General features: G+C 51.9%; 1 protein-coding gene across 2 annotated transcripts in view; it reads left to right on the forward strand.

Annotated features, from left to right (window-relative positions):
- The window catches only part of ASTN2 (astrotactin 2), a 358900-nt gene that overhangs the window by 268025 nt on the left and 75156 nt on the right, over nucleotides 1-15719 (forward strand). For both annotated transcript variants that reach the window (XM_064469222.1, XM_064469223.1), the window contains one exon: nucleotides 900-1048. In XM_064469222.1, the coding sequence (XP_064325292.1) occupies nucleotides 900-1048 (149 nt within the window). The remainder of the gene's footprint in view (nucleotides 1-899; nucleotides 1049-15719) is intronic.

The raw sequence follows: 15719 nt of genomic DNA on the forward strand, positions 1-15719 counted from the left end.
GCAATTCATTGTGGCTTGTCAGAGCAAGAGCAAATCAGGAGCAAACTGATGGGGAATTAGCTGAGAAAGCAGGAAGACTGGCTCCAGTGAGCCACAAGGAGCAGAACACCTTCTTAGTGAGCCAATATCCTCGGGGGGGATTCATTTCCCATCCTGAGTCCAACAAACACGCTCGTATGTTTGGAGCCGGACTCTCCATAGCCTTGTACTTCGCCTTTTTATCCACCCCAGTGCAAAGAGAACAGATGCCTTTGCACTAGCACAGCCAGGAGCATAAAGCCCTTCTGCCTTCACCCCTACCCATGTGGTCCCTGGTCTGGGCAGGAGTTCCCACACAGCTGCCCTGCTTTGGCTTTTGCTCACACCCATCAGAGGCTTGCTCATTTGCAGCTGGGTAAATTCACAGCCACACCTGTCCCTTCTCTCCCTCCCTCGCCTTTGCTCACTGGCGATGCAGACTAGACCTTCTCCTCCTGTAGACTTATCCCAGCTGGGTTGCTTGAAGGTTAAGCTGGGTCCTCCCCTTCTCTTTTGTTCCTGGGCAGCTAGTCCTTGGTTCCCTGTGGGGTTGCTGAAGTTCAGCTGTTCTCCCAGGAGATGAAGGCTCCTTTAGACAGGATATTTGGGGTTACATGGCTGCAGTTGCATGGCCTAGGCTTTTCAAGGAGCAGGGGGAGGTAAGGACACAACATTGCAGTAGGCTGGACCCAACTGGCCTTCAGCTGGAAGTTCTGTGCTCACCTACCTGCTCTCCCCCGTGCCCCCTGTCCTTGTGGGTCTGTCTGCCCATCCCTGTGGATGAGTGTGAGCCCTGCCTGGCGTTGTGCTGCCTGGAGGTGGATTCCTCCCCAGAAAGGGAGCTGATGTCTTATTTGGTTTCTTTCCTGTCTCCTGCCCAGCCTGCGGCTCTCCCCCAACGTGGAGCCCTCCAGCACCGTGGTCTCTCTGGAGTGGCTGGATGTGCAGCCTGCCATTGGGATGAAGGTGTCTGACTATGTCCTGCAGCACAAGAAGGTGGATGAGTACACGGACACGGACCTCTACACAGGTGGGTGCGGCTGCCAAGGGCGAGCTCCTCTTGGTGCAGAGGGTGCGCAGCGGTGCATCCTGTGCCCCGCCTGCCCGGGAGCTGCTGCTTTTGTGGAGAATGGTGCGTAGAGCCAAGGTGTTATATGAGGTATAAAAACTGCTCCATTCAGGAGAGGTTTCTGAAGGCTTCTGCAGATGTGGGTATTTGAGGGGAAAGGGAAATAAAAACCACAGTGTGGCGGAAATAAATTATTTGCCCTGTTTGGGTAGTGGGCCTGTGAGTTGGAGTTTCTGACTGAAACAACTGTTTGATCTGGGCAGTCTGAAGTGCTGTGAGATGGTGGGTGTGGGAGGAAGGTCAGCCCTCAAAAACTCAAGGACTTCACTGGTCCATTCCAGTGAATACTGCATTGCATGTCAGCCTTTGAAAGGACACTTTAAGTTGCCTTGCAAACCTATTGAAGTAACTCAAAGCCTGCAATATTTAGGGAGATCATTTGAGCAGCACAAAACTTCTCCAGGGGAACCTGAAAGCTCCTTGGGTTGGAGTTTGAGTCTTTGGACTATGTGCTCTGTACCTTGCAAAGGCTTTGTCAGCAACTCCAGCCATGCTCCAGGAGCTGCTGGGCAAGGCAGAGGGGTGTGAAGGATGGGGTTTGATTTGGGTGAATCAATGATGTATTTCAGAAAATAGCACCTGACACCTTGACTGATGCTACTGCTGCATGGAAAGCCAGGCAAAACCTCCTACTGCTTTTTGCTCAAGGATTTTGGATGTAGTTTGTTAAAGAAGCTCATGTGATATGTCAGAGACAGGCAGTGTTGTTGACTGAAGCAGAGATTTACCTTTGTGTGAAGTCTCCTTCCCCCAGATGCTGGCAGTGCCTAATTTCAGCCCCCCAAGGTAAAGGAACACAGGAAGGTTTCTGCCTGTCATTGGAGCAAAGCTCTGCGACAGCTACTCCTTTGGGTGATTAAAAATCTCATTTGTTTTAAGGTGGAGCCTGTTCAGCTTATGCAAGGTGTGCATGTCTGAGCTGGCTGCAAGGACAAGGAACCAGACCGACGGTGGGGACAGGGCCGGCATTGGAGGGGGAAACCTCACTGTACTCATGCAGTCTTGCAGGGGCTTCCTGGAGGTCCTGGCAAGACGTTTGTCTGTGTTTCCCTGTTGGGAAGGCAATCTCAGGAAGATAATTCAGAGCAAGATCAGGAGTTTCACACAGGCAGGCCTTAGGTCTTGGTCGGAAGCTTTCTCAGGTTGTGATGGTGGCTTTTTCTGCTCCTTACTGGTTTTGTAAGACCCTCTGTGCCTCTACCCTGAAAGGAGCGGGTTCTCTGCTGCCATGAGCTGCCACAGAGCAAACTGCTCCAGCTCGCATCCACAGGGAAATTTTCACCCTCCCTGTCCATCTCAGGCCCATCTATTCTGCCTCTGCAGCCTCTCTTACTACCATATCCAAAATTTTTGTGCTACAAGAGCTGGACTTGTGGGGCTCTGGCTCTCTCTAGCAGAACATCCTGGGGGGCCCCAGCTGTTTGTGGAGACCCCTGTGAGAAGGAGGTCTGGTTCCTGGCTCATACCCCAGTCCTGTCCCACAGGAGCTTTTTCCTACACCTCGCCAGCATCCACTTCCAGAGCTGCCCGATGTGGCCGTGGCCCCTGGGTTATGTTTCTAGTTTCCCGGCATGGAAGAAGGCTTGTTCTTTATCTTGGAGGAGCACCCTCCAGTAATGGAGAAAGAAAACAAGCCACCAAAGGAGGGGCTTTGTTTTGGATGGGGATTCCAGATTGCTCACACATTGGTCAGGTGAGGCCAGACCGGGGAAACTTGGGGTTTCTCCTTTGAAGTAGCTGGATCTTTGCCTGGCAGCCAGAGTAGGAAATACAGATTATTATTATTATTTTCCTTTTATGACTGCCATGTGTTTGACAGGCGATTGAATTCATTGTGGGGAACTGCCCTCCCCTCTCCCTGCTCTGGGGGACTGTTCAGGACAGAATGACCCCATTAACAATTAAAGGGAAAAGTCAATCCTAAATCTCTCCCTTTTTTTCTATGTTGTTTATAACCAAACAACATTCCTGCCTTCATTCCTTTCTTACCCTACAGGCCCCTAATGCCAGATGACCTGATTCTTGCAAATACCTTGCGTAGGTTTGCAGAGATGCTGACTGCTGCAGCTCTCAAAGGCTTCACTTGGTACCGTGCTTCACCCAGCCAAAAAGCCTACCACGGGTATCCCCTCCCCACCATCGCCTACCCGTCATGCTACACCCCACCCCCATCACATCTGAGCAGCATCCTCAAAACAATGCATCAACCCCAGAAGGGGGAAGCTTTCGGAGGGGGGTGTGGGATATGAAATCTGAATGGCTTTTGATGGATATTGGCAAATCTTCCTTTCCCATCAGTCTCCTGGCTGCTGGCAGGTAGGAGCAGGTTGCTCCTGTTTCTGGGAGGTGCGCCACAGGTGTTTGCAGAGTGTGGCAGTGCTGGGCTGGGAAGATTCTGCAAGGTGTGAGGGCTCTTGAGGCTGCTCCATTCATCCCTCGGATCTCTTGAGTCTAAATGGGTGGGTTATTTGTGCTTGTACAGGTTTTTTTTTTTGTTTTGCTTTACTGCAGTTGTAGCCATTTCTTATTGGGAATCCTGGCATTGGCTGGGGCTAGAGCTGTGCCAACCTGCTCTCAGCCCCGTGGCAAGCTAGATGGTGCCTGGCCCCTGCTGAACCTGCCTTCCTCCTGCCCCCTCAAAGCCTCCAGTCTCTCACCCTTGCGGAATTACTTGGCCCCCCCCCTTGCTCTGCAACTGGAAGATGTAGCATTTCCCTTGAGCCAGAAAATATTTGCCCCTCTTCTTGGAGCGGAGTCAGGAGGGAGTTTTGAGGCTGGTCTAACGTGCATCCCTTCTGCTCCCTGCCAGGCTCCGCACGGGGCGGCAATGCGGTGGGACAGGGCAGAAGGAGCCGGGAGCTCGCGTGGGGCGGCTGCCCCCGGCTGTACGTGCTTTTTAAAGAGGCTTATTACTGGTGCTTAGAAAAACACAGCCCTTGGACCATCTGAGGCTAATAGGAGGTGAACTTGTGTTCAAAACAAACCACACTTTCAACACCAGCGCGCGGGGAGCGAGCGGCTCTCCACTCAGGAGCCAGCGGAGAAGACGGAGAGCAATTACATCCCAAACTGTTTATTAAAACTTGTGGAAATTACTCATAACTCTGTGTGCAACGGCTTTGTAGTTGAGTGATGCTCTTTGTTTGAACATGGGGCTCTCGAAGAGGGTGCGAGCGTGTGTGTGTGTGCGCGCAGCCGAGCACGCCAGCGCATTATGTCATGGATGAAGCAGGCGCTGCACTTGAGAGAGGGAGAGGGAGAAATGTGTTTTACAGGGTGAGGTACAAACTGAAATGGCTGTGAACATCTGGAACTGATATTAGGCTTGGAAAATGTTTTCTGTCACTCCAACACTCCTCTGGAGGAAGGTTTCTGAAGTTAAGAAGCTCCGAAGGGGATGAGGGGGAGGGACAAGGGGATAACATGACTGCGGCGTAAAGTGCTTTTTATGTCTCGGTTCTGGTTGCTGTAGCCAGGCCGTGTCCCTGCCTGTGCCGGGTGGGGAACCTGGGGTATTGACATCGCTCTTTGTGGTGGCCCTGGCTTAGAAGGTCCCCTGGATGAGCTGAGCCCCACTGCCTGAGACGGTCCTGCATGGGGAACACTGCATTCTCCAGCCCGTGCTGGGTAGGACAGGAGGATCCTTGGCCTGGTTTTAGGGTTGGGAGCCAAGGAGCTGAGGTTGAAGGCTTCATCTGAAAGACAAAGGGTGAAATCCTTGGGTGAGGTTTAACTGCCTGGTTTAACACCACCGGGACCATCTCTGGGGCCCACCTGGGAGGTGGCACCCACCTGGGGGCCAGTGCAGGTTGGGACGGCTGCTGTGGGCATGCAAAATGCAAGGCTTAGAAACAAAAACGTGATTTGAATGTGCGTGTAGCACACACACAGCAGGACTGGGAACGGCTGGAGGAGGACAAGGGGCTGGGCTTCTGCTGTGTGATGGACTGGGCTACGTGGGCTCAGCGGGGGGCTGCATCATGCCCGGGTGATGGCCATGTTGCTGCTGTGATGCTTTGTAGTTCTGGGAGCTCTTTGGTTCCTTCCTCGATGTTCCTCTCCCTGGTGCAGTTTTCTTCCCCTCCTGCCTGTGTCTGCTGCTGGATCTCTGACAACGCATCTATCAAACAGGGCCTGTCTGAGGCAGGAGGGGCTCCCTACCGAGGTCAGCCCTGGGGGCCACATGATGGTGCTGAGCTCCTGCTGTGTCTCTGGGCCCCAGCTCTCTGAGGAGACTCGGGGGTGGCCGCCATGTACCTGCACAAGGGATGGTGAGGAGGCCTGTGGAGTTGGTGTTCCGTGTGTGAGCCGCGAGAGGATCTCAAAGCTCTTTGCTGTTCATAAGTCAGACCATTCCTCCTGGGGATCACGCAAGGGGCTCTCCCATGCTGTGCAGATGGAGGAATTAATTAAAAACAAGATACAGAAATAAAATGCTTTCCCTGAGATCACAAGAGCTGGTCAGTGAATTGGCCTCAGCACAAGACCCTCAGCATCGAACAGTACTTGCCTCTGAGAGCAGAGGGGGATGCAAGTCCTTGGACCCCTCCAGCTTCCTGCCCTGCTCTCGCCTCGGTGCTCTGTCAGGTCCCACATCTGACCACTGAACTACGCCGTACCTCCCAGTCATCCCCCACCACCCGAGCGGTCAGCTCTGTACCCGTGAAAAGCACATGCAATAGCTGTGCTCCTTGAGCCTGAAGCCGTCTCCTCCTGCTTGTGCTCCAGCATCAAAGTGGGTAGAACTGGGAAGACGCAGAGGAACGAAGCAGCACTTACTGTCACTATGGTTGAGGGTGACAGTGAGCGTGAAGGCGATGCTGCCACAACGTGCTGCTCACTCTGTGTTGCTGCTACCAGATCACAAAAGGTGGATTACTAGGCTCTACCTCTTTCCCAGCCCATCGTCTTCCATCCTGTTCTGCATAGGCTCTCACGCTGTGGTTTCCTCTGTCTTTTGTGGTACTACTTCTGCAGTTGGGTTAATGTACTTGGGGATATTGTGGGGTATTAGTCGGGAAAAGAATACAACAAATACACCTCTCATTTGCTTTTATGCAGCGGTGCTGCTGTCAGTCACGAGGTGCCATGTCCCAGAAGGTGAGGTCTAAGCAGAGACTCCCAAGCTTTATTATTTCTCACGACACCCAGCGATCCTGGCTGCTCCTGTGTCTCTTTGGCTGGGCAGTGATCACATTCATAAGAAGGAGGTAGCTTGTAGTCCTCAAAGAAAGGAGGAGAACAGAAACACAGCCTGCTGAGTGAGCTTGTTGGAGATCATGTAGACCTCAGAGCAGGAGAATGCAGATCCTAGCAGCTTGGTCAGAGTCCTCTAGTGCACGAGGGCCCTCTGTATACAGGACTGCGGTATGGAGATGAGCTGGCAGGTAAGCTGGGGAGGGTGTCTGGAGAATAGGCTGAGCAGAGCGATGTACAGAAGTTGAGGGTATGGTTATATAAAACCTGTGCATGGCACCGTGCCGGCGTTCAGGCTTCTCTGGAGCAATGCTGTTCTGCAGAGGAGTCTCTGAATACACATCGTGTCTGCAAAAGAAAGTGGAAGAGGTCAAACCAGAAGGCTTGGTGTTTTGTAGACTTCCAAGTTGTGCTCCGAATTAAGATTTGAGAGTATCTTATTTATAACTTAACTCTGCTCTGTAGAGCATCGTTCTGACGTGTCTGGGTGGCCAGGCCTGCATAGATATAGCTATGGCAACCATCGCTTCCGCTACACCCTCTTGTGTGCAAGCTGTGCTGCTGCTGTCATGTGAAAACCAGTGATAGGCTGGAAGAAGAAGAGGAAAAGACTATCTGTCCAGAACAAGTACTGTGCCTGTCAGTAAGGAGTCAGTGCAATCTCTGTACAACCAGGTTGCGCTCCTATAACACGCCTTAAAATCATCTTTAGAGTCCTGACTTCCAAACAGGCTGGGCACCAGAGAGTAGTAGGAGTTGACGCTGCCCTTAGAATGCTGTAGGAGCTTGAGGTCCAGTCAGGAGTTCGGTAAATACGTGAACACCCAGTTTTAAATCATGCCAATGACGTGTGGAGGATGTTAAAACATAAGTGTTTAAACCACTTGTTAAAGATGCTAATGATCTTGGGTGTGGGTGATGGGATTGACTGCCGCTGTAGAGCCCTGTGGAGGTAAAGCTCTCTCTGAGCGAACCGTGGCACCTGTATTAATATAGGTGCCATTCTTGTAGATTTTTGATTTGTAATTTGGCCCAGGAGTCGTAGGCTTTGCAGCTGGTGGATTGCAAACTGAGACTTGGAATAGAGATCAGTCTCCTTTGGTTTCAGAACAGTAGTTCTGCTCTTCCTATCTCTGATACCGGGCCACTGCTCTCAGCACAGCGATGCTGGTGGTCAGGAAGGTTAGTGCTCAGCTTGGGAGCGATAGAAAGCTCCTTCAGGGGGCATCTGTGTGTTTGACTTGTGTTCCAAAGATGTCCTTGAACATCACCAAAGTAGAGGAGGACCTGATGGTGGTCAGGAGCTGGTGACCCACCGTGGCCAGTCTTATACTCGCTGCTTGGTTGCTTCTGTCTGCTCATTCCTTGGTGATCTGCCTGGTGGATCTCAGCTGGTTCCTCAGTGGGCAGATGTTTGGTGGATCACAACCACCACTCAGCAAGGAGGAGCTTGCTTACACTCTGGGGATGGAAATGCAGCAGATCTTCATCTGCAAAGGCCCGTGCAGGGAGCCTGGGCAGGGCAGGGCTGCTGCGAGGAAGCTGTCATTGCTGCTGCCTCTCTTGTAACTAGTGCATGGGTAAAGATGTTTTCAATGCTCAGAGTACCCTTCTTGAGTGCTGAATCCACTTCGCTTGTTAGCAAAAGGAAAGTTGATTCAAAAAGAAGCCTTTGAAGAGAAGGTCAAGGTTTTGGAAGCTGCTTCCTGGGATGTGTTGTGTAATAGCACCAAGCAAGTGCTTAATTTTGGCCATTACACTTGCTGTGAAGCACTGATTTCTCTCCCACTGGGGCAGCTGTAGTTATTTCCACCTACTAGTGTCATTTTTGTATCCTGGAAAGCAGAAGGGAGGTGGAGGATTCTCAGCTCTCAATTACGATTGAGTCAGTTGCTGAAATATTTCATTAATTCACATTTCCATATAGTTGTTCCAGGTTTTTTTATTTTTATCTGCCCAGACACCTTTTGAACAGAACTGGGCGTTATCTTTGCTTTCTCCCACATCACTTCATAGGTGGAGAGCTGGGACTGTCTGCCTGTTCCCCGCCGACTGCGGAGGATGGAGCAGCCTGGATGGTGCCACGAGTGTGTCATGCACTTTGAGAGCGTAGTGTTTGCCAAGGGCTTTGTGCTGTCTGTTCAGAGCTACCTATCCCTCAAGGCAAAGGACAGATGTAGATGCTCCCTTTTAGCTAAGAAGGCTCTGAACTTCTTAAATGGCAGTTAATGAGGCCAGTCATGGAGGTTTTTTACTAGTCTGTAATTTTATCCTCTAGGATTAAGTTTCTCCTGATCTGGAAAAGTCAAGGCCACAAATCCATCTTGTCAGAAAGCATCAAAAGCGAAGACTGCTAACACAGACAGACGGATCATGGCATGTGAGTGCACTTCAGTGGAACCTTTTCACAGGAGCCTTTATTGACTAGACAGGCTTTTCTAATCAATAAATTGTGGTTCGAATTTGGAGGGAAGCTCAGTCTGTGTTTGTAAAGCTGGCACTTGGCAATGCAGCCCCTGAGCTACTTGGAAAATTTAGGCTGTGGGGCATCTGTGGATGCAACACAGCCCTGCTCTGGGAAGGAACCTGGGCATGCTAGCTGGGCAAAAACCACGGGTCTTCCCTTTAGATGGGCTCTCAGTGGCACCCAGACTGGGATTCCCTGCCAGGTTAGGACCTTTCTGGAGATTTTGCACGTTCCTCTTGTTCTAGCCAAAGCCTGAGATGAGATCCTGAATGGGATGGGGAATCTGCTTTCCACCCCTTTGGCTTCTGTTGAGATTTCCCATGTGTTCAGCTTTGTCAGGTGGCTGAAATACAATCCAAAAAGTCAGGCAGCATCCCTCCACACTTCTCTGGAGGGAAATAAGGATAGGAAAGGGATCCAAGGAGGCACAAAGGCTGCCTTGGGACAGCCTATTCTGTCCTGTTTGAAACATTCCAACCCTGGTGCAGGAGGTCCTGTGGGGACGTTGCAGCCCTTTTGGGCTGTGATCCTGCCCGTTGCCTGCTCTGCCCTGCCAGCACCAAAGCTGCTCTAACCCACATGGTTCCCCAAGCACATCTGCATTAGATGACATGTGGTTGTACCAGCCCTTCATCCCTGCGTCTCCCAAGTCAGACTGCGTGTGCTCTGTGTCCTGAGGACCATCGTCCCCTGCCTCCCTGTTCGCCAAGACAATTGGGGCTCCTCTTGTGGGGCAGAGGCTCAAGGTGGGGCACGTCACCTATTCCCCATGTTCCTTTGGTGCAAGGGAAGTTAAGCAAAAACGGAGAGGGATTAAACCTTGAGTCAGGGGATTTACCAATTAAAATAGCTGCTCCTCCTGCAGGTTTCATATGATACAAGAGCAGGGAAAGACCCTCCCCGTCTCCCCCGTGACCCCTTCCCAGTTTGTTCAGCTTGCTAGGGATTGAGATCTGGCTCTTAAGAGGGAAGGGGCAGCTGGTTCATGCTGTTTAGATAGGATAAACCTTTCTTCCCTGTAATTGGGTGATTGGACTTGTGAGCTTTCTCAGATATTAATCTGGACACCCTAGAGGGGGTCAGATTAGGTTATGGAGACATAATAGGAAATACTGCTGTGGCTAGTTTGGGTTATGGGGGATAGCGTGGATATTCTGCGGCGTTCCCCTGCTGGGTTCCCACTGATGGGCCTGCGTGGTGGGGTCAAGGAGCGGTCTTATCTCAGCATCGGGTTGACTTGGTCTTTGCAGGGAGTGACTGTTGCTGAACTCTTTCCACCCCTATAATCCTGTTCTTCCAGAGATGGGACCATGACCTCTCCTGTGCCAGAGGGAGGGGTGGGTGGTGCCGACCTGCCACTGGGGCTTGTTTGCAGGGGAGATAACATCTTATTTTCAAATGGGTGTCATGTCTCCAGGAACCTTGGGATAGAAAAAGCTTCACGTTCTGAACTGGTGTTGTTTGGACCAAGTAAGATCTTTCTCCTTGCTAGCCCATGTCATGCCAATCGTGTGGAAGGGGTCGATGCACCCCAGAGGGGATCATTTAGAGCAGCAAGCATTTAAGTGCATGCTTTCATCTGTCCCATGTGAGAGATGTAGCTGAGGAAGGATGTCATGTTGGTCTAGTCAGCCACTGAGATGAGCTTGTCCCTGTGGCCAGATGAGTGTTTCAGAGATGTTTAGGGATGCTGCTTCCTGAGGGGTATTGGAGAATGGAAACCCACCATGTTTATGCCGCAGACCTGTCTGGTGTGTGGGTTAATACCTCCTCCCATTCCTGTGCGCTGTGTCCGGGAGCAGCTCTGCAGCGTTGCCGGGTGCGAGTTCTGCTGATACAAGCCTGGTTCCAGGCATCGGTCTGCAGAGCTCCTTCCAGCCCTCGTTTCTTTTTATTAACAGTGAGATGACAGATAGGGGATGGTCATTAATTTAATAAAGGAAGTTTCTGATCATGACTACAGAAGCAAGGTCCTGAGGTTTTTTTGTGGTGGTCTGATGACTCACCCTGATGAAATAGTGTGATGCTGGGATAGAAAATACCTTGCTGGAGCTTGGAGCACGGCAATGGCTCTTCTTACATAGTAGCTAGGCTCCTACAGTCATTCTGCCATCCTTGGCTGGACTGTCCTTTGGACCGGCCTCAGCAATATGAGCATTACCCCCACTGAGAAGAGCTGAATTTCAACTCCAGAGAGACCCACGGTCCTATGCAGCTAAGTCAATTTGCTGGCTTTAATGAGAATGACTCTTTGTTTCCCTGGTGCTGGCCCTTAACACCTTCCTGGGGTGACGGTGGAGTCACGAGTGTTGAGGTATGGCTGAGGGATCCCACTCTCCCTGGTCCCCTTTGTGGCACACTCACACATGTGCACACACGTGAGGACTCAGAGCAGGAGCGCAGGTGCTAGCAGCGTGGCTGTGCTGGGAGAGGAGAGCTTGTACACAATCACAGACAATACCTGGCTTTCCTTTACCCTGTGCTGTCATCTGTGGAAATCAATAAATCTCACCAACTTGATTGTGCAGCCTGGGAAATCGAGGCACTTGGTAGTAACAGCTGTGTGGGCTCTAAATCCAGAAGAGCCAGTTAAGAGCAAGGGGTCTAAATTAATGTACAGTTAATATTTACTGTGCTTGCTGCTCTCAAGCCTCAAAAGTTCACACTTGGCTGCAGATTATTTTCACATCTCAATTTCCAGTTCCTCTGGAAAACCTTGGTGTTGTCTTGGTAGATGGAAAGCGTCAAACCCAGGTGAATGTGCCCGCCCTGCTAGGGACCAAAGCGAGCAGGAGCGATAGCGACCCGTGCGCATCAAAAAAGCCACTGGGTCTGCCCCGTCGTGGTGGTGCTCTCGTGGATGGCGAGATGGCCATCCCACCTGGGTGCCCTGGGGTGTGCCAGCCCCTGTGGGCACAACGTGCGGGGGCTCTTGCCCCTCTGCACCCTGACTTCATGGGTGGTCCTCCCGCAGCCCTGCAGCTGACGGAGCTTGCGCTGCCAGACGCCCCCAGGATGGTGTGTTGGTGTCCAGCACCACAGCCCCATCTCAGCACCCTGTTTTCCGAGGACAAATGCTTGAGATCGTTGTGTCCCTATTTAAGCTATGGAGCTTTCTTTGAAAGCTCTCAGACCTTTTCCAGTCCTCAAGGATAAGCTCAGAGAAGCAGCAAGAGCTGCTTAAAATTGGGTGCTGGGGCCTCTAGACCTAGCTAGAGGCTGCATGTTCCCCTTCTGGGGGGGCTGGGAGGACTTTTGGTGCCTGCTCCGCCTGACCCCAGATCCCAGCCTCCCTGCTCCCTCCTGCCCGGACAGCGGGCGGCTGCAGAGAGGCATGCCGGGGCTTGTTGGGAGCAGGGCTGGAGAAGGGAGCGCGTGAGGCGGAGAGATGGCCTGTGATGGGGTGGGGGGGATGCAGGAAAGCTGCCCAGTTCATCTGGGCAAGGCTGGGCTAGCACGGGAGGTGGGTAGCTGGACAGGCGCACCTCGGGAACACCCCAGCTGTGCGGCGCGAGGGTCGGCTGCTCGGCATCTGCCTGTGTCCTCCAGCCGCAAACAGCTGGCGCGTTCGTCGGGAACACGCCGAGCTGCACCGGGACCGACCCCGCTTCAGCACAGCCAGGTCAGCCAGCTCTCTTCGGATCTCAGTCACGGGCTGATCCTGTACCCTGGGGGCTGCGGTGCCTGCGGGGAGGGTCCTCTCCCCCCGGGGTACCCTGTAAGCAGGGTGCTGGGGTGAACCTCTGCCCTCCTCTCTGCATGTACGGCAGCGGGCAGATGGGCTGCAGTAGACACCAAAGCCAGGCGGCAGGGTTGGGGATGGGAAATGCCTTCCTCCCTGCCCCCCGTGCTCATCAGCCAACCTCCTTGAGCATGTGATAGATTCCCTTTATCTGCTAATATTAGTCTTAAAACAATCCAGATCTGTCCATAATCCTGTTAGAGCCTTTGACTCTTGCTCCTATGACTCCCAGCAGCTCTAATTACAGATACTCATGCTGGTGATTAATGACTTGATTCATCTTCAGTGGCACCAGGTTTACATGTGAAGCCCGCTTTCCCCCTGCAATGATCTGTGCAAAGGGGGAAATAATCCCTGTTAAAAACCAATAGCACACAAATGTGGTTTTGGTGTTTTGCCTTTGTCTGGCCCTTCTGCATCCTGTCCATCCTTTCACTCATGTCCCCCCAGCCTTTCATCTCTGAGAGAATGAGCCTAATTGCCACACGCTCTAATTTTACTGTACTGTAACCCATAAATCACTCCGACACATGGAGCATTTTCATGCTCCTTAACAAAAGGAGCAGGATTTTCTCCTCTGCTGCGTGTTTTACAAGTGACTAATTGCATCAAGGCACCTTTGAAGCAATGACTTCATCAATTGCTCATCCTGCAGATGCACTGCTGGTTATGTATGCCTGATCAGAATCCTACGTTTATTAGGATTAATTTATTCTCCAATCATTTTTCTTCCACCACAAGGACAGGAAAGTTGAGCGATGTTACTTGCTCAGCTACGTAAGCACGATTTCTTGCCTCATTACTGAGCCTGAGATATTTTTGTTACACGCTGAAACTTTTCCAAATGAAAATGAGTAATGTTACGTCTCGGACAGAAGTGCTCCCGGGACACTAGAGAAATCAAGTTATTTCAGGGTGCCTACAAATTGGCTTCAGATCTTCATCATCTTCCTTTCTAATTTTGCCCCCCCTTCCCCCCCGCCATTTGCCATGGGGCACATGTCTGTGTGAGCAATAGCACACCTTGGGGCCTCATACAGAGGGGTCCAGGGGTGGGTAAGAGTATAGTTTCTCCCAACTAGAGACCGTCCAGAACAGGGGGATCATGCTTAAGGTTAGCAAATCCTTACGAGGCTGCTGGCAAATAAGCCGGGTGTGTGGCTGAGTGGGAGGGGTGTGGAAGGGCTGGCTGTATGAAGAAAAAAGGATGTATTGAACACAGGCTGAGCATCTCCAAGGAGGAGGCACTGTAACTGGTGAGGACAGAGCGCAGTAAACACAGGCAAATTGACACATTTTCTTAAAAGCTGTGGTCAAACTGTTTCGTAGGAGTAGTGGCTGATAACAACTGCCAGAAGCCCTCGACTCAGCTGCTAACCTCCCACCCCCAGAAAGACTTCTCTTTTGGGAAGGACAGAGCTTGTTTGCATCCAGGCAGGAATTTTGCCTCGGCTACTTCCCGTCTGGTGTTTATCTGCCCTTAATTCACTGCTGGCCCCAGCAAGTGTCGGGGTGTGTGTGTGTGATTTTGGAGCATATCTAATGGTCCAAATGGGGTCATTTTGAACTAGAGCTGGGTTTAGGGCTGTGGTTTGGGGGAGCTGTGGTACTGCTGGGGAGTCTCACCTGGATGATGTGCAGTGCTGGGGTGAGGAGGTGCAGGAGAGAGGACGGAGGATGAACATTGGGGGCAGATGGTTTCTTTTTGTTGTACCACAAGGGAGTGCACCAAAGCCCCCGTACCGGGCTGGGAGAGTGCTCATGCAGCACTGGGGAGCTTGGGTTTGGCAAGAGACCAGAGAAAAGCAGGTGACGGCTTTGGAGAGGTTGAGGAGAGGGCAGTTCTGGACCTAGAGAGGATGTACCGAAGCCCAGAGCCGTACAGAGGCATGCTTGTTTCACTTTGCCAACAGCAAACTGGCAAGACACTGGTTGTTTTGATGGCAAAACTGCTGTCCTGCTGGATGTCCAGCCTTGGTTCATGTCGCATGTAGCAGGGCTGGCTATTAATGAGCGGCAGAGCGGAGACCAGATCCCCGGCTGTCCTGGAGCCCCACAGTCCCGCTCTCCCTCTGGCCCCACGGTGGGGGGCTTGGGTTGGGGTAGACAAAGAGGGGGTGTTGCCGAAAAAGCATTTTAAGAGGCAGGGGATGCTGGTAAATGTGGATCTTTGCCTACAGAGGGGGCTCCTGCACTGCCCGAGCCCGTCTGGGCTGGGAAGGCAGGAGAAGGGATGCAGCGGCTGCCAGCTGACCTTTCTCAAACAGTTCATGGGTTTCCAGAGCAGCCGAGGTGTCAGCGGTGTAGAGCAGTCACAGCTTCCCAGTCGCTGGAGGAGGAAGGCAGGGGGCACTCGAAAGGGGAGGAAAAGGCTCGGTCCTGGAAGGGTGGAAACCTTGCAACCTATTAACTGTTTCTCGGCAGAGAGAGGTGGAAAGCAAACAAGGGGCTGCTTTTCTCCTGCGCTGTGCTTGCCCGTTCCCATCCTTTCTGCCCTTCTCTCTTCTGCCCCTGCCTGCCTTTCTCGAAGGCAGGACCTAGCTAGTGACACTGAGGATTTAGGTGAAAAATCAGCTCTGGCCCGCCAAGTTGAGCAGACCTAAACAGCAGCGTGCTGGAAAGCAAAGCGTGCCTCTGTGCCCGGAGCCCTGGCAGTCCCCATGGTTGTGTCTCCGTGCAAAGCCCTCTTCTTTGATGAAGTCTCTGCAATCAGACTTAATTAGTAGGCAGGGACCCATGGAAAAAACCTTTTCCAGCCCTTTTTTAACCAGCGTGTAGCGGTGTGCTCTGCGTTGTCAGATCTTTACTTGCTGAAAGCGCGTTTGTCTCAAGCAAGGGAAGGGGCTGAGTTGCTCCATGACAGCCTAAAACTAAGATGCTCTTGCTCACGGATGACAAAGCTTGGGAGTAAATTAGCAAGCGGAGTCTGTGAAAGAAAATGTTTCCTTAAACATTTCCATAAAAGCTAATTGGCCTGTAAGAGCAGTGTACCTGTGGGCACGCTGCCTCCGGGGTCTGGGACTTGGGAATCTATTCCTGGCTCAGCTAATAATTTTCAGTGTGACTTTGAGCAGGTCATTTCAGTTCTTTGTGCCTTGGTTTCCCTTTCTCTGAAATGAGAAGAATATTCCCTTCCAGAGCACTGATAAGGTTTAAGTACTAAAATT

The sequence above is a fragment of the Phalacrocorax carbo genome, chromosome 18 (assembly GCF_963921805.1).
Source record: "Phalacrocorax carbo chromosome 18, bPhaCar2.1, whole genome shotgun sequence".
In the NCBI taxonomy this organism is placed as follows: Eukaryota; Metazoa; Chordata; class Aves; order Suliformes; family Phalacrocoracidae; genus Phalacrocorax; species Phalacrocorax carbo.